General features: G+C 44.3%; 1 protein-coding gene across 1 annotated transcript in view; it reads right to left on the minus strand.

Moving 5' to 3' along the window:
* The window catches only part of MAP4K5 (mitogen-activated protein kinase kinase kinase kinase 5), a 60,544-nt gene that overhangs the window by 27,923 nt on the left and 8,422 nt on the right, over positions 1 to 24,199 (minus strand). The window contains exon 2 of the mRNA XM_069950366.1: positions 10,429 to 10,486. Coding sequence (XP_069806467.1) covers positions 10,429 to 10,486 — 58 coding nt within the window. The remainder of the gene's footprint in view (positions 1 to 10,428; positions 10,487 to 24,199) is intronic.

The following is a 24,199-nucleotide window of genomic DNA, read 5'->3' on the forward strand; positions in this document are numbered from 1 at the left end:
TATTGACTTGTCAAGTACAAGTTCAAGTGAATGATGCTGAGCTGCAATACTGTACAACGCCTATAAGCAAGAGTGGCGCTGTCTGTCTCCAGCATAGTACAGCACCATTCTAATACATACGTAGGTACATCAGATCTCCAACATTTGTGAGCCCGAATCAAGCCCCAGACATTCAAGACAAAGAGGTAAACTCTGTGCTGCCTTTGTCACATGCTTCTCGTCCCGTCTAGTGTCATAGACGAAGAACGTGAGTCACTGGCTGAGTATCGCTGCGCATTGCTATTAGCACGACATGAAGAAAAGCCACAAAAACATAGATCTCCTGCACTAACTTAATAGTAGAAGAAAACAATGATTTGCTATTGCTCCTCTGCTTGTCACATATAGAGGACAGTGATGGGAAAAGACCTGTGATAGGGGAGGACGTGTACCTGCACCGTAACTACAGGAGGAAGGACTGCCAACAGTTCACATGGGCTACAAAGAAAGAAGGAAGGTAAAAAACACATAAAAGTGAACAGATTCTAAAGGATTCTTATCTATGTGTCACCGCGTCATCATCGCCAATCTTCATAACAAGGGGTGCATCACACACCCATAAGTTTTTGCTCCGATATTCCTATAGGTTATAGCTAAACTGAAATTCAAACACTCAGTATTTGAATACCGGTGGCTGCAGAAATTGGATGCCGCCCTAGGGAGTCCTGGAGAACATGGATACAGTAATAGGCCATAGACTGTATCCATGTTTTAAAAGACTTGCTAGGACGGCATTAAACTTCTCCAGCTGCCGATCAGGTAGGTTCTGAAAAAGTTGCAGAATCCGAACAGTTTGGGCTCTCTGCTCAACAATAGGGCCGACATCAGGCACAATGCAGTGTTGGGTAGGTTTACACAGGCAAAAATTGTCAAGTGTTAAATGTAGAGACCCTGATGTCATGTTACCTTTCTTCTGGCTCTCCCACTGAAACCAATAGGAGATTCGGCATAGGACCACAGCTCGGAGAAAGCTATGGACAGGGCAGGGAGGTGGAGCAGAGAGTCAGCCAGCCCAAAGTGCTCCAGAGGCTTGGTCCCGCCTCTCTGACTCCTCAGCTCATCAGGACCTCCTCTAAGTATGACATTGAATGGACCTGCCTCGGTATACTAACACTGTGTGAACCCTGCCTTAGTGGTGGTGCAGATTCCAGGAACCTATATTTATAATGACATCATGTGACACTTTTATATCAGGGCAATTACACAGGATCTAAATTAAAATCCAGGTTGTAATGCACCCGGGGGTGAGGGAGGGGGAGAGTACGGTACTTTCATAAGGCACTGTATTTGATCCCATAGATTTCAATGAGAGTAATCTAATACCTGGTGCAGAGTTGCCTTTGGCAGTATCTCTCCATAGAACAGAAGAGACTGCTGATCCCAAGCAGTCACCTTGGGCGGGCGCGTCACAGTCATCCAGCTCCTGCCTAATGAATATTTACACTGGGAAACTCCAGTCTTCAGAGTTTCCCTTTAAAACCAGGCCAACGTGCACTCCACAAAGCCTCACATGACACTCCTAGTTAACCCCTAACCTGCTGGATAAAGATGAGCATGTCACCACTACACATATGAATGTTATACTTCACTCTCAAGTCTCATGCCAAAAATACATATACTCTCCCCGCTAGAGTCCATGTTTTCACACCGCTGTCAGCGTGTGCATACAAGTAGCATGCTTCTCATTTCAGGGAAGAACTACCTGTCAGGACTCAATTCCCTATGCAATGCTGCTCTACCGGGAGGACAAGCCGGGGCCTGCAATGGAAATTGTTTACAGAAGTTCTGTCAATGGTCGGGTCCAACGCCCAAGTGCGCTGCGATTGTCTGGGGAGGAGATGCTTCACCTGCTATTCCAGGACAACGCCAGGGAGCGGCATAGTCTGATGGGAACTTGATATAAGAAAAATGTGATGCATACCGCACTCAATGCAAAGGAATGCAACCATGGATGACGGGTCACATGACCATAACGACGTCTGATATGATACCTAGTGTCAGTTTTAGGTTTGTAAACCTAAAAAAATTGCAAAAAACCGCACAGAATGGAAGCGACTTTGAGGAAGTGAAGAGAACAATGAATCAGCAGGGAAGGCTTTGAAGGCCGGCGAGGAGGACGGAGAGTGTACTGAGACACACACTGCCCGCACATGGTCCAGTCCGGATGCTCAGCTACGAGGACGAAAAAAAAAAAAAAAATAGTGGGGGAGGAGGACACAGACGGGAAAACTTTGAGGTCTCCCTCATGATTATGGCAGCATCCTATAACGCTGGAAAACAACAAGTCATAAGGGATTCCCATCATAAGAAGATTCTGTGAACTTTTTTAAACAGGCAGATTAGTGTACGCTGGATTGTTGTTTTCTTGTTATTTTTCCATGGGAAACGACCGGTCATAGAGAACATGTGAGGATCATGGTATAGGGCAGGAGGAGAGTGGAAAGAGAGTTTAGTGGGATTCAGTAAAATGTCTGAAGGCCGTACTACACGGCACCACTTTGAGGGGGAAGCAAGCACTGACCTGTTAGCTTGACGCTCATTCCCCCTCATTCCCTGCAAGCGCTACTACACAGACAGCGAGCGGAGACAAGCTAGAAGGGCTGCCCAGACTGTCGGTCGCAATGGCCGATGATTGGCTAACCATAGTTGATAATTGTTTCATGTAATAGAACCTTAAAGGAGAAGTCTGGCGAAAATTATTATTTATTGCCCCCAAAAGTTATACAAATCCCCAATATACACTTGTAACGGGAAATGCTTATAAAGCGCTATTTTCCCTGCACTTACTACTGCATCAAGGCTTCACTTCCTGGATAACATGGTGATGTCACTTCCTGGGTAACATGGTGATGTCACTTCCTGGGTAACATGGTGATGTCACTTACTGGGTAAACATGGTGATGTCACTTACTGGGTAAACATGGTGATGTCACTTCCTGGGTAAACATGGTGATGTCACTTCCTGGGTAAACATGGTGATGTCACTTCCTGGGTAACATGGTGATGTCACGACCCGGGTAACATGGTGATGTCACGACCCGGGTAACATGGTGATGTCACGACCCGGGTAACATGGTGATGTCACGACCAGACTCCCAGAGCTGTGCGGGCTGTGGTTGCTGGAGAGAATGATGGCAGAGGGATGCTCAGTGTCCCTCCAGTGCCCTGTGTCCCTCAGTGTCCCCCTGCCATGATCCTCTCAAGCCGCCATAGCCCGCACAGCTCTGGGAGTTGGGTCATGACATCACCATGTTATCCAGAAGTGACATCACCATGTTATCCAGGAAGTGAAGCCTTGATGCAGTAGTAAGTGCAGGGAAAAAAACACTTTATAAGCATTTCCGTAATAAGTGTATATTGGGGATTCGTATAACTTTTGGGGGGCGATACAATACATTAATAAAAATTTTCGCCAGACTTTTCCTTTAATAGCATGTATGAGTTAGCTGTCAACTACTTGCTGGCCCTGCCTCCTGGACTCCAAGTGAGCAGAGAGCAGCCCCTCTACTTTATCCATTCACACTGACAGTAATGGGGGCTTTCACCTTCCTTGCAGTCAGGGTGAGACATAGAGAATATGGCCCCCCGTGTAGAATTATCCTGTATCTATAGGGCCATGCATAGCACTTGTCCATCTCTATTAGCTACTGAATGGGTTGGCAGGCCATGAGTTACCACTTCTAAAGTTTGAGAATTCTCAGAATTGTAGGGGGTCCCAGCAGTCAGACATTTATCACATATCTTGTGTAGGTGTATAATAGTTCCAGAAATGAGAATAGTAGGAAAAAGTGGAAGGAATAGTAGTCAAATGATGATAAGTTGGTATAAACAGTGAGGTGTTATTCAGAATTTACAGCCTCCTGGCTACAGAGAGTGACTGTCACTGTGCCAGGCCGGCGGCTGTGGATGAGGTCACCCCACCATGTTACATGAAACCGCGGTGACCTCACAGTGATACCTGTTACCCACAGTCCACAAATGACACATCCGCATCACCGGGGATCCTCCCTGTATAGTGTTACACACCAGTCCTGGAGAACAAAAGCAGGTTACATCAGTGACACTCAGGACTATGCACGTGTGCCACCGAGGGGGGGTGGAAACTGCCTGGCACAGTGTCTGGAAGACTCACAAGACTCGGATAGGCAAACACCACAACGGAAAGAAATAAGACGCTGTGACTGTCAGCCGTCAGGACGCCTGCATAATGTCTGATCACCTGCAAAATCCCTTCCGGCAACATCAACGATTCCTGATCCAAAGTACTTCACAATAACAACGCTATACATGCAATATAAACCCTAGTATAAGAATAACGCAATGGCCATATAGCTGCCAGCTATGTCTTCTGATCCCCATAAAGTGGCTAAATGAGTGCTGTGGCCAATTCAGGGTACACTTATATGTTCTGTAAAAAATGTCTGCTTTCTTTCATAAACAGTGCCACACCTGTCCTCAGGCTGTGTGTGGTATTACAACTAAGTTCTGTTTGCTTCAATAAAACGGAGCTGCAATACTGCACACAGCCTGACAACAAGAGAGGCACTGTTTCTTTTTTCTTCAGAATGGATAGCCCCTTTAATCCGATGTGTATTTCGTCAGATCAAGTACAGTACATGTAAATGTACGCTTACAGTCCTTTTAGTCAGGGAAACGGCAGCATCTCCGCCACTAGACACCAGGGAAGGGCTGCATACGGTAATCGGATGCAGCTGTCAACTTTGACAGCCACATCTGAATTACCTTATTAGCGGGCACGGCGATCAGACCGTGCCCGCTAATAGCCGCAGTCCTGGGCTACATGCGGCACCCAGGATCACGGCGGTTCAGAGCGGGGTCACCGCGCGACCCCGTTCTGAACCCCCTTCCCACAAAAAAACAGTGCGACCCATGTCCTCAGGTTGTCTGTAGTATTACAATTTAGCTCCATTCACTTCAATAGAACTGAGCTGCAAAACCCATACCCAAGCTGAGGACAGGAAAGGTGCTAGAAGAAAGCTGCCACATTTAAAGGGATCCCGTCACCAAGACAATGCTAGCTAATCTATCACCATCATAATATAGAGCAGGAAGAGCTGAGCGGATTGATATATATCTTGTGGAAAAAGATTCTGTATAACTTGTAACATGCTGATTGAAATATCGGCTCATTCTGTTATAAGGGTTCCAGTGGGCGGTATCACTCAATGGACTGGACTCTTTAGTATGGAAAAATCAGAGATTTCAATCAATAAATTACAAGTTACAGTGGTGCCTTGGATTAAGAGCATAATTCGTTCCAGGACTGTGCTTGTTATCCAAATCCACTCTTAAACCAAAGCAAATTTTCCCATAAGAAATTATTGAAATGCAGACAATTGGTTCCACGCCCCAAAAATAAGGATTTTATATTCTAAATAACATGTAACAGATGAAACAAACAATGAGAAACAGTTGAGTATGTGATATTATTAGTTACTGTACAGTATAGCAATCAGCATGTGGAGTATAATGTATAGTAACTGTATAACCCTGATAACACAGCAGCAGTTTGTAGATACAGGATGGAACTGCAGATCCCCATAATGCAGTAGCGTAGTACAACAGGCTAGAATAGAGAAGCAGGGCTGCTGTCAGAAGTCTGTGTGGTCACATGACAGCAACAGGGAAGAGGTGTGTATTCAGCATGGACCAATCAGAAAATGAGAATCACAGAGCTGTGCAGGAGGACAGTGACAGAAACTTTTCTATACAGCAGTGTGTATAGCTGAGTGTAAGTGCAGGCACATTATAGCAGCAGTGTGTATAGCTGAGTGAGTGCAGGCACATTATAGCAACAGTGAGTATAGCTGAGTGTGAGGGCAGGCACATTATAGCAGCAGTGTGTGTATAGCAGAGTGTGAATGCAGGCACATTATAGCAGCAGTGTGTATAGATGAGTGTAAGTGCAGGCACATTATAGCAGCAGTGTGTATAGCTGAGTGTAAGTGCAGGCACATTATAGCAGTAATGGAGAGGATGGGAAACACAAGGGCTGACAGAGTCTGCAGGGAGCATGAAGGAATGAGTGGGGAATATGTGGGCACATACATGGAGCACTCTCTGTCCGGGGAGAGAGGGGTTACAGCTATGGAGAGATACCTCCACAGTCCTGTCCCCTGATGTAAGGGTGGTATTACACAAAGCGATTTTTTTCAATTAACGATTAACGATAAACGATCTCCAACGATCGCAATAGCGGTTGCCTAATAATCGTTCGTTTTACTACACGGAAAGATTATCGGTTATATTGGAGCAACAAAATTCAAGAACACTCCCCTTTCAATTTGCGAATGAACAGGGAACGGCTAACGACATCTTATTCAAACGAACGATGTGCGAACGATGTGTAAAAGACAAACGATAAAAATAGATCCAAAACCTATTAAACGACCAACGACCAATCGTTCGTCGTTTAATCGTTGTCTACGATTACACTTAAAGATAATCGTTCAAATACGACCGATTGAACGATTATTCGAACGATAATCGCTTCGTGTAATACCACCCTAAGTCCCAGCCTGAAGTGGATCTGCTATGATTTAGAAGGTGAGGGAGACTTCCTTGGTCAGAGTACAGGGCTGTAGACCCCACTATGCAGACCATGCCCCTCCCTCACTTGCGCTCCCACCCAGTCCAGGGAGCTCTTAAACCAAAGCAATGCTCTTAATCCAAGTAAAAATTTTAAAAAACTGTGAGCTCTCCTTACAAACGCTCTTAATCCAAGATACTCTTAAACCAAGGTACCACTGTATACTGAATCTTTTTCCATTAAGATATACAGTGGTACCTCGGTTTAAGAGTAACTTATGTTTAAGAGCGTTTTGGTTTAAGAGCTCACAGTTTTTCAAAATTGTGACTTAGTTTAAGAGCAGTGCTTTGCTGTACTTGGTGGGAGCGCAAATGGGGGAGGGGCATGGTCTGCATAGTGGGGTCTACAGCCCTGTACTCTGACCCAGGAAGTCTCCCTCGCCTTCCAAATCATAGCAGATCCACATCAGGCTGGGGCTTACATCAGGGGACAGGACTGTGGAGGTAATCTCTCCATAGCTGTAACTCCCTGCAGCCTCTCTCAGCCCTCGTGTTTCCCATCCTCTCCATTACTGTACAGTAACTTATAATATCACAGATTCTGCTGTTTCTGAATGTTTGTTTCATCTGTTTTACATGTTATTCCGAATAATAAATCATTATATTTGGGGTGAGGATCAGCATTTTTATGATTTCTTATGGGAAATGTGCTTTGGTATAAGAGTGATTTGGATTACAAACGCTGTCCCGGAACGAATTACACTCGTAATCCAAGGCACCACTGTACATAGATCTGCTCAGCTCCTTCTGCTCTATAACATGATGCCGATAGCTTGGGTATTATTTTCAGGGTGATGGGTTCCCTTTAGGGAAGGCTTTGCTACCATGTACCAGTTTAGATTCTAAGCTTTTTAACCCTGTGGCTAAAACATAATATATAGTAAGAAACTGAGACAGATATATGGCAGCTTATGGGGGAGGGGGGTCTCTGTTCTTCATGTTGTGCTGTAAAACCACTGAAGCAAGAACCTGACACACCTCGGGCTCCTCATGTGGAAACGCTAGGAACATCTGCTTCCATTAAGCCCTGTCTGAAGAATAACCAAAGCTCCTTCCAGAAGGTGGCGAGCATTTATTTCACACCATGCACATCTCATTTTCCTTGATCTATTAAAATAACCAAGTAAACCCATATACATAACATGTAACGCCGCGTAATTAGCACGAAAATAAAAGCCTGCATAAAGCAATGAGATGAATCTTCGGCCTGTAACACCACCATACCCTCAGGCCATGTTCACACCTAGCGGGACAGCAAGGGAGGCAACATCCACAGCGACCTACAGTACAATGCAATGGACGGGATCCTTATAAATCTTATATACATGCAGCAAAAAATGTCAGCGGGGATATTGATCTGCAGTATGGGGATTGCTTATGCGGAGAGTCAGGTTTCCTTGTGGATCTAAATCTGCAAACAGATCCTAGTGTTACGGATTCTGCAGTGAATTGGGGTACTGAGGCACACAATATGGACAAGACATTGGGGTACTCAGGCACACAATACAGACAAGACATTGGGGTACTGTGGCACACACAGTGCGGACAAGACATTGGGGTACTGTGGCATACAATACAGACAAGACATTGGGGTACTGTGGCACACAATACAGACAAGACATTGGGGTACTGTGGCACACAATACAGACAAGACATTGGGGTACTGTGGCATACAATACAGACAAGACATTGGGGTACTGTGGCATACAATACAGACAAGACATTGGGGTACTGTGGCATACAATACAGACAAAACATTGGGGTACTGTGGCATACAATACAGACAAGACATTGGGGTACTGTGGCACACAATACAGACAAGACATTGGGGTACTGTGGCACACAATACAGACAAGACATTGGGGTACTGTGGCATACAATACAGACAAGACATTGGGGTACTGTGGCATACAATACAGACAAGACATTGGGGTACTGTGGCATACAATACAGACAAAACATTGGGGTACTGTGGCATACAATACAGACAAGACATTGGGGTACTGTGGCATACAATACAGACAAGACATTGGGGTACTGCGGAACACAATACGGACAAGACATTAGGGTACCACAGCACACAATACAAACAATACATTGGGGTACTACAGCACACAATACAGACATTGGGGTACTACAGCACACAATATGGACAAGATATTGGGGTACTACAGCACACAATACAGACAAAACATTGGGGTACTGTGGCACACAATACAGATGCCTCTGTGAGCAATGATGCAGACAGTGCTGCGTGTATCACTGCTTACTACATTAGCTAGGCCCGATGCTTTCTCCCACCTAACCAGGTGAATGTGGGCGGTGCGTATCCCCACTCACTCACTTCTGCACATCGGTTGGCCTGAGCGCTCTGCACCCGGCCTTGTGGCAACAGAAGATGATGTATGCTATACACTACCATATACATTGCTGCTCAGCATACAGGAGTAGGTGGTACTATATGTACTATCATGGCACGATAATCCGAGAGGTCTATGATCATGTGGCGGTAACAGAAGCCAATGTGGTGGCCTTTCCAACAACTCAGCATAAGAGGCCAACTATGTAAATACAATGTTTCCCAATCTATGGCTCTCCATCTCTTTGCAAAACTACATCTTCCATCATATCCTGACAGCCTAATGCATGATGGGAGTTGTAGTTTTGCAACAGCTGGAGTATATTGATGTTATGCATAGACAAGTTATAATTTCATTCTGAATGTGGGGGCTGCAATATTCCTATAGGAGCAGTTCCAAGAAGCTTGTATAGCCAAGATGTGGAGTCCACTATAGGAATATACAGAATAAGAAGAAAGCTATACACCCCTGGCAAACAGTATGGTATGACTAGATTTCCAATATAAAGGTATCCAGCAGTACAGGGGAAAGATAACCAGGCCTCAGTGACGTATACAATGGGAGCTGGGGTGACCAGTAGTCACAGACTTTCATTACACCAGACTCTGGCATGCAGCCACCAGGACACAATAGTCCTGTCAGCAGGTTTCGGCACCTTTAATGTCTGTGGTTTTCAGAAATTAATTATTACACAATTAACTAAACTGAAATCAGAAAGGTCATAGCAATCCTTTACCACTTCCCTGCCTGACACCCATATAGAACTGTCCAGAGCAGGAGCAAATTCCCCATAGAAAACCTCACCTGCTCTGGACAGTTCCTGACACAGACAGAGGTGGCAGCAGAGAGCACTGTGTCAGTCTGGAAAGAATACACCACTTCCTGCAGGGCATACAGCAGCTGATAAGTACTGGAAGACTGGAGATTATTATTTTTTATTTAAGCTACAAAACTATATAACTTTCTGACACCAGCTGAATTCAAAGAACGGAGTACCCCTTTAAGGTCACATTAACATTCTAGGCTTGATGCTTAGCTATGGAAAAACCCAACAACCCCCTATTGCAGGGGTGGGGAACCTTGGCTTTCCAGCTGTTGCAAAACTACAACTCCCATCATGTCTGGACAGCCAAAGCTGAAGCTTTGGCTGCCCAGGCATGATGGGAGTTGTAGTTTTGCAAGCCAAGGTTCCCTACCCCTGCCCTATTGTGTCCAGACTGGGGAGGTGGAAACAACAGAGAACGGACATAAAGTAGACAGGTAAGGAGAATGATGGGATGCGCTGCTGGGATACATGTTTTTTTTAGGTCAGGGAATGCATACGAGTAACATGATATTTCACTGAACGACAGACATTTACATCAACCACAAGGCACAAAACCGAGGAGCGACTTGTAGCAAGACTTCCAGCAGAACTCACCAGGCTCCAGCTTTATAATCTTCACTGCGGCCAGCTCTCCCGTCTGTAGGTTCCTGGCCTGAAAGTGAACACAAGAGATGGGTTAGATACAGTTCATATGGAGTTAGATACAGTATGCTCCTGAGGTATACACCCTGAGGTCCGTCCAGGTGGAGGAGGCTCTGTAAAGAGGACCTCTTATATTCTTGGATAAATAACACGTGACTGTATACAACTTTGTTACATAATTTATCAGGGTAAAAAATGGCGTCATCTTTAATTCCCCTTTTATTGTTTATAGAACAGCTGCAGAGTCTTGCACTGTCATGTGACAAAAAGACGACATCCAATTGGCCAACAGCACACAACTCCAGATTTGTAATTCACTTGTATTTAAAAATCTTCACTTTCAGTACTTATCAGCTGCTGTATGTCCTGCAGGAAGTGGTGTATTCTTTCCAGTCTCTCTGCTGCCACCTCTGTCCATGTCAGGAACTGCCCAGAGCAGGTGGTTTTCTATGGGGATTTGCCACTGCTCTTGACAGTTCCTGACATGGACAGAGGTGGCAGCAGAGAGCACTGTGTCAGACGGGAAAGAATACACCACTTCCTGCAGCAGCTGATAATCGCTGGAAGACTTAATTTTTTTAACTAAAAGTAAAAAGAAAAAAAAAAAAGAAAGAAAAAAAAAAAAAAAAAAAAGATTTTTGCGGAGTACCCCTTTAAGGGGGTTGTACAGGATTAGAAAAAAACATGGCTGCTTTTTTCCAGGAACAGCATCTCACCTGGCTGTGGGTTTTGTCTGATATTGCCACTTAGCTCCACTGAAGTGAATGGTGCAGATATGATGCCATACCAGACACAACCCATGGACAGGGTGGCGCTGCTTGGAAGCAGCCATGTTTTTCTAATCCCGGACTACGCTTTTACAACTTTTAGTCACTGGCAGCACAGCACTCTTTATAGTGAAGGTTTAGATTTTACAGATAATTCTCTATGGTCAGAGTTTCCCCCCTTTTTACATAGTATATACTGAATATATATACTTTAACTTCCTCCTCGTCCATAGATCACAGTGAGGTACAACTGCAAAGCACACAAGAGATAAGAGCAGTAAGACAACTCCATTACCGACATGTCTGTTCCTGTACTAATACACAGAGAGGACTGATCGGGTGTAAGCAGCTGTATGTATAATATAATATTATATATCTATATCTATATATCTATATCCGCATCTCTCTGTTTATAGTCGCAGACCGGTGTGCACAGCCATAGGTAATGAGAGCAGATGCCTGTTATCAGTGTATGTGTGCACATGTCATTGGCAAGCACTCCATGAACATACTGGATCATTGCTGAGGCCAGACTATAACACCCAGACGCGATAATCACTGGTCACTTATTAACCCGGATTTCAGGATTTCCGGGTGTGAGAATTTTTACAGCGTTAAAAGAATAGATAATGACATAAGGGCCAGACAGAAGTGCAGGGGTATACAGGAGCCAGACAGACCGTGCCAAGGTCCTGGGGGTCTGTCAACAGGAATCTTTACAGTCAAACAGAACATAAGTGCCGGTATCATAGGCGATGATACTTTAGAGGATATGCCATTTTTAGGTGCAGACTACATTTCCCATGAGGCTTCTAGAACAGCAGAGAAAAAGGGGAGGATGGGCGTCTCCATGCTGTAGTTGCTGGGAGTGTTAAGTAAAGCGCCAATGTATATTAGGGAAGTAAAATTTATCCTGCAACTCACACTATAACGTCTCAGATTATTCTTATGAGATGCAGCTTCTGCCTGTCTCCTTGTAATAGGAGGCGGGGAGATCAGCGTCTAGCTGCATCTCATAGGTCACGGTAGAGATATTGTAGACAGTGAGGAGAGTTGTATGTTCACATCAAAAAATTTTGTTCAAGTAATACAACGGCAGACCAGTAGAACACTACATACATACATGCAGATACATACTGCGCTATTCTCAGGTCAGTTCTATTAAAGGAGAAGTCTTTTATTAAAGTATTGCCCCCAAAGAGTTATACAAATCCCCAATATACACTTATTACGGGAAATGCTTATAAAGTGATTTTTTTCCCTGCACTTACTACTGCATCAAGGCTTCACTTCCTGGGTAACATGGTGATGTCACTTCCTGAATAACATGGTGATGTCACTTCCTGGATAACATGGTGATGTCACTTCCTGGATAACATGGTGATGTCACTTCCTGGATAACATGGTGATGTCACTTCCTGGATAACATGGTGATGTCACTTCCTGGATAACATGGTGATGTCACTTCCTGGATAACATGGTGATGTCACTTCCTGGATAACATGGTGATGTCACGACCCGACTCCCAGAGCTGTGCGGGCTGTGGCTGCTGGAGAGGATGATGGCAGGGGGACACTGAGGGACACAGGGTACTGGAGGGACACTGAGCATCCCCCTGCCATCATCCTCTCCAGCAGCCACAGCCCGCATAGCTCTGGGAGTCAGGGCACGACATCACCATGTTATCCAGGAAGTGACATCACCATTTCATCCAGGAAGTGAAGCATTAATGCAGTGGTAGGTGCAGGGAAAAAAAAGCACTTTATAAGCATTTCCCGTAATAAGTCTTTATTTGTGATTTGTATAACTTTTGGGGGGCAATACAATACTTCACCGGACTTCTTTAAGTTTAATGGACTGAACATAATTAGTTTGGTCTATTTCTGAGCTAGAGACAAGAGTCATGTTGTCTCTGAAAGAAAGTGGCCATGTTTATGTAGCACTGGATAACCCCTTTAAATAACACTGCAGGAATATTGTGCTATTGACTTATATAATCTTATAGGATTTTTTTTCAGAAGCGTTTCTCCAAGAAAGCAATGTCTGCAGGACAAGCTGCGCTGTCACTCCTCCTAGCTGACAAAGAATAAACCTGGACGTGGCAGAACTATAACAAAAACCGAACCCTACAGTAGAATCCCAATAAAGCTGCAGATGAGTCAGTAATTCGGTGCACAGATGCAGGAGGCCGATAAAACGGGAGGGGGGGGGGAGCGCTTGCTGAAACTTCAGCTGGTGCTTGAAATGTCCCAGAAGCCTCTCTCTCTCCCCCCCCCCCCCCCTGTTGTGTGCCAGAAGACTTTGGTATTTGGCCTGCAGTGGAATCCCAGCTGCTTATGGATTAGGGGGAAGGAACGAATCCTGCACAGATATTACCAATGTAATGCAATATTCCTGGCAAACCCCTTCTACCATATCAGACTACAGCGGACATGGATGTAAACCTGGTAGTAGATGTAAAGACTTTGGAATTTACATCTTAAAACACTTCTATGACAAGTCCTTGTACGTGTGAACACTCCTCACGCTCCGGCAATAACATGCAGACACCACCGAGGAATGGCAGCTCGCTGTTTCAATGGAGAATGGGTGACATCAATGGGTTAAGCCGGGACAGAGCACAAAGGCACCATCCATTAGGATCCATGCACTGAAGAAACCTAGCCAACATGTGCAATGTCTGCCTATTCAAGTACCAGCCTGTGTCTCCATCGCAGGGTTATGGGAGGCGACTGCTTCATTGTCACCCAGACAGGGGGCCGTGTGTTTCTCCGAGCGGCCAGGACGGTCACAGACAAATGGGGCCCTGTCCCTGCGCGGCTACTGCATATTCTACACACAGGCCCTGGCACATGAATGCACAAAGAATCTGCATTTTATTATCATCACATGAGATTCCTACGGCCTAACTGGTTGCAGATGTGGAAATATAGCAACCAATTCTGAGCAGCCTTCTTCCATAGAAGAACACAATAACAGGCAGATAATGCTATAGGAGATGCTTGCAATATTCCTACAGATTTGCCATACAGGAGTATCCAAAAACTGGGTGACCTAAGAAGGCGTCAAAGCGGCTCAACTTAAAGGGATTGTTCAGGATTAGGACATGGCTGCTTTCTTCTAGAAACAGCACCCCACCTGTCTATAGGTTATGTCTGGTACTGCAAGGCAGTACGTATATAGTATAGCCAGGAGAAGAGCGCACCTGTGTGCTTCGATCTCCAGCTCACAGCTCATTCCAACTTACAATGAAGTCACTGAGCGGTGAGCTGGGGAATGAAGTTACCAGCCGCAGGCTTCTCCCAGTTTTATGTAGAGATGGAACGTTTGATAGCGACCACTATTCATTAACCATATTATATATACTATGGGTTGTGCAGAGTTTGATAACATTTTTTATTGCCATCATAGTAAGATCAGAAGCCGGGAAGAGTCACATCGGTGTCGCTGATTCCGCAGCTTTTTCTGTAGTAAATAACTAGTCAAAACCTGAGAATCATGAAGCATCCGGGACGGCTGAGGTAATCATTGTCTTGTAGCGAGTGTTGGAGCGTGCGGGTCACATTTCTAGCCGGCTTCCCCTTAATCCATGACTAATTCTATAGAGAACAGCTTACTGTGAGCGCACGGGCTGCAAAATGTGCCAAAAACTCTGCAAACCATTCACCGCCACCGGGTCATAGAATGTGTACAGTCAGCACAATGCTGGGCCGACGAGACCCCTGCCAGCTGAACGCCACACATTCCCCAGTGTCACTCCGATATTATATGAGAGGTAATAACAGAGTAATACAAGCCTGTCTTCTGGGTTAACTCATAAAATAGTTTAATAGGGCATTAAGACTTTACTACAGGGCATCAAGGATACAATGCATTGCCTAATGCAGAACCGAGGGGGTGGAGCCTAATACATGGAATCGGAGACCACCAATGAAAGACTGCCTGTCATGCCCCGCCCCTGAGGAGCCTGCATTAGTAATAGCACAGTGCATGGTCACAATATGCTCAATGTGTCGCTACTCTGAGCGTGACACTTTCTGTAATGAGACATTCCTCCGGCTCTGACATCCATAGACTGTGGAGAATCTCCCTCAGGGGGGATTACAGGGAGATCACCCAGCCCAAAAATTCTGTGTACATTCAGTGCACCAAACACGTTAAGAGCTAGTTCACATATTGCAGGAAAAAAACAAGAAAAATAAATCTAATAGAATTATTGCGACCTTTTAAACTAGGAATGGGAAGCCTTTGGCTTTCCAGCTGTGGCAAAACTACAATTCCCATCATGCCTGGACAGCCAAAGCTGAAGGTTCCCTATGGAGATGGGTCTCCTGCTGTTGCATAACCACAATTCCCATCATGCCCCGAGGGTATGATAGGAGTTGTATTTTTACAACAAGGTAAATGCATCAATCTGATAGAGACAACATGGTGGCCGGGTGTAAAACCACTTCATTACATCACTAGGTGACATCACTATGGCCTCTGATTATATACAATTATGTAAGTACAGGCACATATTTTATATCCACCCTTGGCGGAAAATGTTCAAGGTAGATGCCCGCTCATGGGTCTGGAAAGGAATGTAATGGCTGCCAGTGAGCACAATGCGAAATGCAGCCGCCCTGCGGGTATGAGCGCTGCGATAGGTAGGGAGGATTATAACCTTTTTTGCTCCTTTGACCTCGGTGCTCAGTGCCAGCAACCCAAAGGGAGAGGAGGGACACGAAGCTGCATTAAGGTTTAGGTCATAATTGCTGCTCCTGTAAGTGTAACATTACACAGCGCCAAAGTGCTCTGCCCGTCCAAATGACTTCAACAGAGCTCTACGGAACGTGCAGGAAAAATAGAATATCCCAGTTTTAGGCTCTTCGTACGGTTATTCGCTGTATAATCTGTCAGCTGGAGTTTGCCAAAAATTACAACTATAAAGGATTACAAAAACATTGCTGTAATCTTCCATAGACAGCGCCATACCTGTCAATGGGTGTCATCAGGCTGAACTGCAGTAACGCAAATGACCTGTGCACTGGGGTGGCGCTGCTTTTGGATGACAGCAAATATGTTTTGTGCATGTGAGCGGAATTACAGTACCAGCAATCCGTATTTCACAGAAATGTTACAAGAATGTAGATTTTTGCTCTGGCGAGAACAATTTCTTCGGTTTATATTTTAAATTAATTTCAATAGGAAAGTGAAAATCAGCAATTAAATCCTTTTCTGTGGATTTGCAACAAAAGTCTTAAGGGGTAGTGCGGCGCTAAACATTTATTCACAAAATAACACACATAACAAAGTTATACAACTTTGTAATGTGTATTATGTATGTGAATGGCCCCCTTCCACATCAATCGCGGCTGAGCAGCTGATGACACGGCAGAGGGGGGTCGGCATGAGGGACAGCTGGAGCGGTTCGTCCGGCCTCCCGAAGATGTCGTCATTGTCCCAAGATGGTGGCCGGGGGTTAACACGAATGCGGTGAGTATAATGCACTACACTTCCGGTGTGTGTGTGTGTGGGGGGGGGGGGGGGGGGGGGACACGGGGAAGGGGGCCATTCACATACATAACACACATTACAAAATTGGATAACTTTGTAATGTGTCTTATTTTGTAAATAAATGTTTAGCGCCGCACTACCCCTTTAATATTGGCCAAAATTGTCAAAAAATTTAAATATTTACCCTTCAGTTTTGTCTCACTACCATGGTGCGGCTTCAATGCCCCCCTAGTCAGACTTGTTGACATATTGATATGCGGTCGCAATATTTCTAGACCTGACCAGGGAGGCCTTAGCACTAGCACGGTGAGGGACTAGTACACCAACTTTTTATAAATTAGTAAGACTGAGGGTATTTTTTTCAGCTGGAAAATCCGAGATTTTGTGCAGGCTCTCTTACTTATGTGAACATACCCAAACCTAAAGCCTGTGCGGTAATCCATCTGATGAGTAAGAGGTTGCACTTGTTCCTTTGTGCTACTCATACGCATAAGTAGTGTCTGATATTGCAGTTCAACCCAAATCACATGACCAGGGCTAAGCTGCCATATCTGACAACGCCTACACATCCTGTTGCAAAACTACAACTCCCATCATGCCCAGACAGCCAAAGCTACATCCTGACACAGAAGCGAGGCCACTTCTCACACACGAGACTTCGTGAGTCACTTTCTCCCAGGTCACATCCATACGTATAATTATTTTCTACATTTTTTGAAGCTTATCCAGAGACACTTGCGGGAAGAAATTCCAATGATATTTTGGAAACAGGTGCATGTACCCGGAAACATGGCCGGTGTCACCCTACACCGCACCAACCATAATCATTGTGTTCAGAGGAGCTGGAAATAAGGAGAAACACAAAGGATCTGAGATCACTGAGAAAGAGAAGAGATTCAGTTATAAAGTGCATACAATGGTGATAGGAGCAAGCTGCACTTACATACAGACTGAGCCTGTGGCTATTGCAGAACTACAACTCCCAGTAGGCCCCGACTTTGGTTGTCAGAGCATGCTGAGTAGTTTTGCAATAGCTGGAAAGCCACAAGTTTGGGAACGGTGGTCCAAGCAATCCCTGCATACACCCGGAGCATAAATCTCACTCCTGCTTTGATGATTTTGTATATAGGGGGAGATTTATCAAACATGGTGTAAGGTGAAACTGGCTCAGTCGCCCCCAGCAACCAATCAGATCCCAGCTTTCATTTTCCAAAGAGTCTGTGAGGAATGAAAGGTGGAATCTGATTAGTTGCTAGGGGCAACTGGGCCAGTTTCACTTTACACCATGTTTGATAAATCTCCCCCTATGTGTCTACTGTGGTACAACGTCCAACATGGAACCCTGCTACAGTGTGACATGGGACCCTCCCCACCTTATGCAGCATAGGCCCCCTCTCATCCATCCATGTGGCACCCCACTGTCATACAATATGGCACCAATCTATCGGCCAGTTTCTCTCAGTATTAGATTTGAGTTGGTGTTCTGGATAGAAATGTGTTGTTTTTCTATTCACTGACAGCAAGTAGGGATCTTAAAGATGTTGATGAACTTGAAAGCGTAAATGAGGAGGTAATAAGGTATTTTCCACCAGTTTTCTGGTACCTTTTGCACAATCTGTTTTCTGTCTTTGACTTTTTAAGGCTACGTACACACCAGCATTTGTATTAATCTTTAACACATCCGTCCATTTTAATAGAGAAAAAAATTCTTTCAAATTAACTGGTTCCAGTTAACTGGTTCCAGTTCCAGTTTTCCAGTAGTTATCAGCTGCTGTACATCCTGCAGAAAGTGGTGTATTCTTTACAGTCTGAACAGCATGGGAGGTTTTTTTTATGTGGATTTGCTGCTGCTCTGGACAGTTCCCGACATGGACAAAGGTGGCAGCAGAGAGCACTGTGTCAGACTGGAAAGAATACACTACTTCCTGCAGGATATACAGCAGCTGATAAGTCCTGGAAGAATCAAGATTTTTGAGAAGTAAAAAAAAAACCCACCACAATCTCTGGCACCAGCCGATCTGAAAGAAATTTTTTCTTGGTAAACTACCCCTCTAAGTGAATGGTTTTAAAATAACAGAAATGCAAATGGATGATGACGGATACCTTGCAAATGGACGTGATAGGAAACACCTTCCGTTTATAACGGCGCCTCTATTGACAAGTCAATTCTTTGAGGGGAGAGCTGGGGTGCGAGCCCTCCCAGAGACGTGAAAACACACACTAAGGGCCCTATTCCACGGGCCGATTATTGCTCGCATAATCGTTAACGATAAACAATCGCTATTGCGAAAGACCTGAGATCGTTACTTATGATCGTTCTTGCGGTTGTCTTGTCGCCGCTATTGCGTTTGTCACTAATGCGAACGACATCTTATTCAATGCGAACGATTTGCGATAGGTCCAGGTCTTATTAAACGATCAACGATTTCTCGTTTGGTCATTGATCGCTAGCTGCTATTCAAACGAACGATTATCGTTTAGATTCGAACGATTTAACAATAATCTGAACGATAATCGTCCCGTGGAATAAGGCCCTAACTCTCATCTCTCACTTTAATGGGGGGGAGCACTTTCCATTTAAGTTCTGTTTTAGGACAGAAAAAAAAAATTCCGTCTTAAAAAAGCAACACAGACAGAATGGAGGAAAACAGAGCACTAATGTGTCCAACAGAGCACAATGAAAACCCACTGAAATAAATGGGCAATATAATATAAAGGATCCGCTAGATCATTGCTTCTCAAACTGTGAGGCGGGCCTCACCAGTGAAGCGCCCCCTAGTTGTTGGTGAGGCCCAGCTGGAGAGCCAGTTTTCAAAAAAGTAACTATTATTTGCGCAGTCCTTTTGCTGTTTGCAAAGATCTCTATTTAAGCAACATAATTTATTTTGTACTTGCTTTATTAGTATGTACAGCTTGGGAGTCAGGTGAAAGGTAGCCCTAGCTGCGATTTTGCCTGCCATTGACTACACAGGGACGGGATACGCAGCGAGTTTCACTGCGTATATGCAGCGAGAAACTCGCTGCGTATACGTCCTGTGTGTTTGTACCCTTAAATGGATTTTCACCACAGACTGTGAGGCCCAGGCTTCCCCTTGGTCTGTCTGGTGAGGCCCTGGCATTGCTTGGTCTGTTGGGTGAGTCTCCAATAGAAAAAGTTTGAGAAGCACTGCGCTAGATTCTGTTTCACTGTGATGATAACAAAAAAACAGAACAGTGTCGGACGGTGAAACGCTGGTGTGAATGCAGCCTTAGCCACATTTGTTAAGAGTTTACACCTCTTCGGGACTGTCAATTTTGGTTTTTGACCTAAAAAGGAGACTTTTTTTTTTTTGGTTTTGTTTTCATATTTATTATACGAGACTCTAAAAAGTTGCAACATTTTTGCACAACTTCACGTCATAGCAACTAAATTGCTTAAAAAAATGGGGTTAAAAAAAAAAAAAAACTTACAGAAAAGAAAAAGTACACATTTATCATACATCATGCAACGGTATATATTTTAGGTATCCGAAATAAGTGTAAAAGGATAAAGTGCACACTCAAAAAAAAAAGGGAGTAAATGATCGCAAACAATAAATTCTCCTCCCAAAGTATTTGCTCACTTTGTCTGAGACTGACGAAGCGAATATCGCGAAACAGCTGTCTTGAAGGTGTTTGGCGTCCTTGCCGCCTGCTACACTATGTTTTAAGAAGAAGATAATAAAGACTACTGCACAAATTGGTGAGTGCCCTTGCATTTTCTATATTTGAAGATTGCTCACTTCTGTTTCCTACACAGTACATTGTATGTGCACAAAGCAACATGGAACCTCCTTTAAACGGAAGACAGTAGTTTCGTAAAAGAATTGTATTTGTTCCTTAGGCGGCTATCACTGTTGTTGTTTACACGTGGCTCCCTACCATATCCTATATGATATGCACTCACCTATAGATGACGAAGCCACCAATACATTGTAATAGCAAAGGCCTGGCAGAAGTGCAGTAACCCTGATAATGTCTGCGGAAGGGACAGAATGATGGCCATCCTTAATCTGCCATGCTAAACATGTCTATCAGGATACAGTGGACCAATCCTTCTGGCCTTTGTATGGCTGATATAATGCAAAAAAAAAAAAAATAATTACAATACAAGTCTATGGACCATAATAGTCTAAGTGATAGATGCCGCACCCCGAAAAGTCTTAATCCCAGATCGCTGCTTCCTCGCGGCAAAAAAAAACATATGGTGAACTAAATCTAATCTGATGCATCTAGAAGTACTTGTACGGCCGCACATTGTGAAATCGGAGCCAATGCATTTGCCTGTTAAATATTAATACGCCTGCTGTCCGGCCCACCATATGTGGAGAACAGAAGCCAATCTAAACAAAGAAGATATCAAGAGCATGGACCTGAAAGTCAAAGGGAGAAAAACGCTGCATAATATAAAGAGATAGTAATATATATAACTATCCCTCTAACTCCTACCACCCATAACACTCCTCCCTCTATATCCGTCATATATTATGTATAACATAATGTTTTGCTATGGATTTTGCCCTCCTGGTGAGATCTGCAACAGAACAAGCCTGCTGTAAATGTGACCGTCCACAGCGGACAGTCGTATTTCTATGTAAAAAACACCAAGTGAATAAATTTGTAAAACTTTTTTTTTTTTAAAATAAGATGCCAAATCTTTCACAGTTGCCTCTAAATGAGTGGAGTTGGCGCAGAGAGTGGTTGGCAGGCAGTGGATTGCTGACAAATCTCTTCCAAATCAACAGTCTATGACGGTCCTCTTTGCCTGTCATATGGGAAGAATCTAGATATACAGCATGTAAAGGTTGTGGGAACCACTTTTCTACCCTCCAGCAATGGCACTCAGCTATGTAATATGTGCATGTTAACAGGCGTGGCGGTATACCAAATGACAATCCTGGCAAGTTCCAGTTACTGAGATCCCCAGTGATCGGTGGGAAAACTTGGTATTAAATTTTCCTGCAGCGCCACCATAGGAGAAATGGGGTATAACACAGTGCCTATTCACAACAAGGAGTTATCTGGGTAATGTAGGACAGGGCAGGTCCTCCAGAGAGAGAGACGCTCTTTGTCACTGAGATTAGGATCCAGAACAGGATTAACCTGGGATTCTCCAATAGGGTGTATCGTAATGAATTTAATTAATTAGAGAACTACAAATCCCATCATGCCTAGACGCCACATGTCCATGCGTGATAAAGGGAGATATAGTTTTGTAACAGCTGGAAAGCCACAGGTTCCGTGAAATAAACCAAGTACGGGCAAAACTCTGTAAACTTAAGCAGCCAGACGCATATTAGGTATTATAGAACCAGCAGTGGGTTTTATAGATTCTCTGGGAAACGAGAATAAGTCTAAACTTAACCCTTGGCAGTAAACGTCACGCCAAGTAGGTCATTGGAACAATCTGCACAGAAGAGACGTTTCTTGCCAAGAAGATAAGATTGCACAAATCTCTGGCACCCAGCTACAAGAAGTACTACCATGCGGCTTATAATTATAAGGTTTGTGCAACTGGAACATCTAAATTTCTGAGGCCTTTCATCCCCTCATGTCTGCCACAGCACCCCCAGATTAGACAGACAAGTCTAATCTGAAGACCTCCAGTACTTATCAACTGCTGTATGTCCTGCAGGAAGTGGTGTATTCTTTCACTCTGACACAGTGCTCTCTGCTGCCACCTCTGTCCACATAGAAAACCTCTCCTGCTCTGGACAGTTCCTGACATGGACAGAGGTGGCAGCAGAGAGCACTGTGTCAGACTGGAAAGAACACACCACTTCCTGCAGGACATACAGCTGCTGATAAGTATTGGAGGACTGGACCTTTAAAGGGGTAAAAAAAAATTATTTCAAATCAACTGGTGTCAGAAAGAGCCAATGATTTGTAATTCACTTCTATTAAAAAAATCTCCAGTCTTCCATTACTTATCAGCTGCTTTATGTCCTGCAGGAAGGGGTGTATTCTTTCGAGTATAACACAGCACTCTCTGCTGTCACCTCTAGAAAATCTCTCCTGTTCTCAAGACTGGAAAGACTAACACCACTTCCCGCAGGACATCCAGCAGCTGATAAGTACTGGAAGACTTGAGATTTTTAAATAGACGTAAATTACAAATCTATATAACTTTCTTGATTTGAAAGAAAAAAAAATGTTGCTTGGGTACCCCTCCAGAGTCACCAGTGGATCACCTAATACAGGCATGTCAAACTTGCCGCCCTCCAGCTGTTGCAAACTACAATTCCCATCATGCCTTGAGTGGTGTGGGTTTGACACCTGTGATCTAAGCTGCATGGTGAGTTCTCAACTCTGCCAAGACAGACAACAGGGGCATGTTTTAATTCAATTGCCTGATCCCCTCTTCCCATGAAGATGCCGCCACCAGAGGAGACCCCAGTCAAATGACATGCACTCCTGGTCGAGATGAGCATACATGAGTATGTAGGAATCAGGAGATGTGGCCGTCAACTGAATGTAGCTATCTTATATGCACAGTCAGCTTTAGTCTTAAAGGGGTTGTCCAGCGAAAATCTCTTTCTTTCATATCAACTGGTGTCAGAAAGTTATACAGATTTGTAATTTACTTCAATTAAAAAATCTCCAGTCTTCCCATACTTATCAGCTACTTTATGTCCTGCAGAAAGTTTTGTTTTATTTTCAGTCTGACACAGTGCTCTCGGCTGACATCTCTGGCCGAGACAGGAACTGTCCAGAGCAGGAGAGGTTTTCTATGGGGATTCATAGAAAACCGAGACAGAGTTCCTGTGTCGGCCAGAGATGTCAGCAGAGAGCAGAAGAAAGCAAAATAAAACATTTCCCGCAGGACATACAGCAGCTAATAAGTATGGGAAGACATGAGATTTTTTTTTTATAAAAGTAAATGACAAATCTGTATAAGTTTTTTTTTCGATGGATAACCCCTTTAAAAGGCAGACATGTTCTATAACAGGGAAGGAGAACCCTGGTTCTCCCTCCCTCCAGCCATTACAAAACTACAATTCCCACCAAGGCTAGACATTCAAAGGTTTGGCTTTGGCTGTCCAGGCATGATGGGACTTGTAGTTTTGCAACAGCTGAAAAGCCAAGGTTCACCATCCCTGGTCTATACAGACACAAACGTAAGATTTCACCTTGGACTTTTGAAAAAAGAAGCCATCTGTGGTATCCCTGGCAGAGGGGCACGCATGGAAGGATCCGAAACGTTAAGGGGTTAAAGGGAGGGTGGCTGGGCAAGGCTCCTTCTCCCCTGTGTAATTATCAAACCAAACTTGTTTGACAACGCCAAAAATAATAAGAGGGATCGAGGTGCCAAGAAACTTGTCAGCCGCAGCGCTCGCTTCCAAGGTTTCCTCACATCTGCTTTCTGCATTTTCTCTTTTAAAAGAAAAAAAAAAGGTGCGCGTTGCAGGAAAGTATTTATTTATTGGCCGCTGGATCTT

Source organism: Dendropsophus ebraccatus, chromosome 13 (assembly GCF_027789765.1).
Source record: "Dendropsophus ebraccatus isolate aDenEbr1 chromosome 13, aDenEbr1.pat, whole genome shotgun sequence".
Taxonomy (NCBI): domain Eukaryota; kingdom Metazoa; phylum Chordata; class Amphibia; order Anura; family Hylidae; genus Dendropsophus; species Dendropsophus ebraccatus.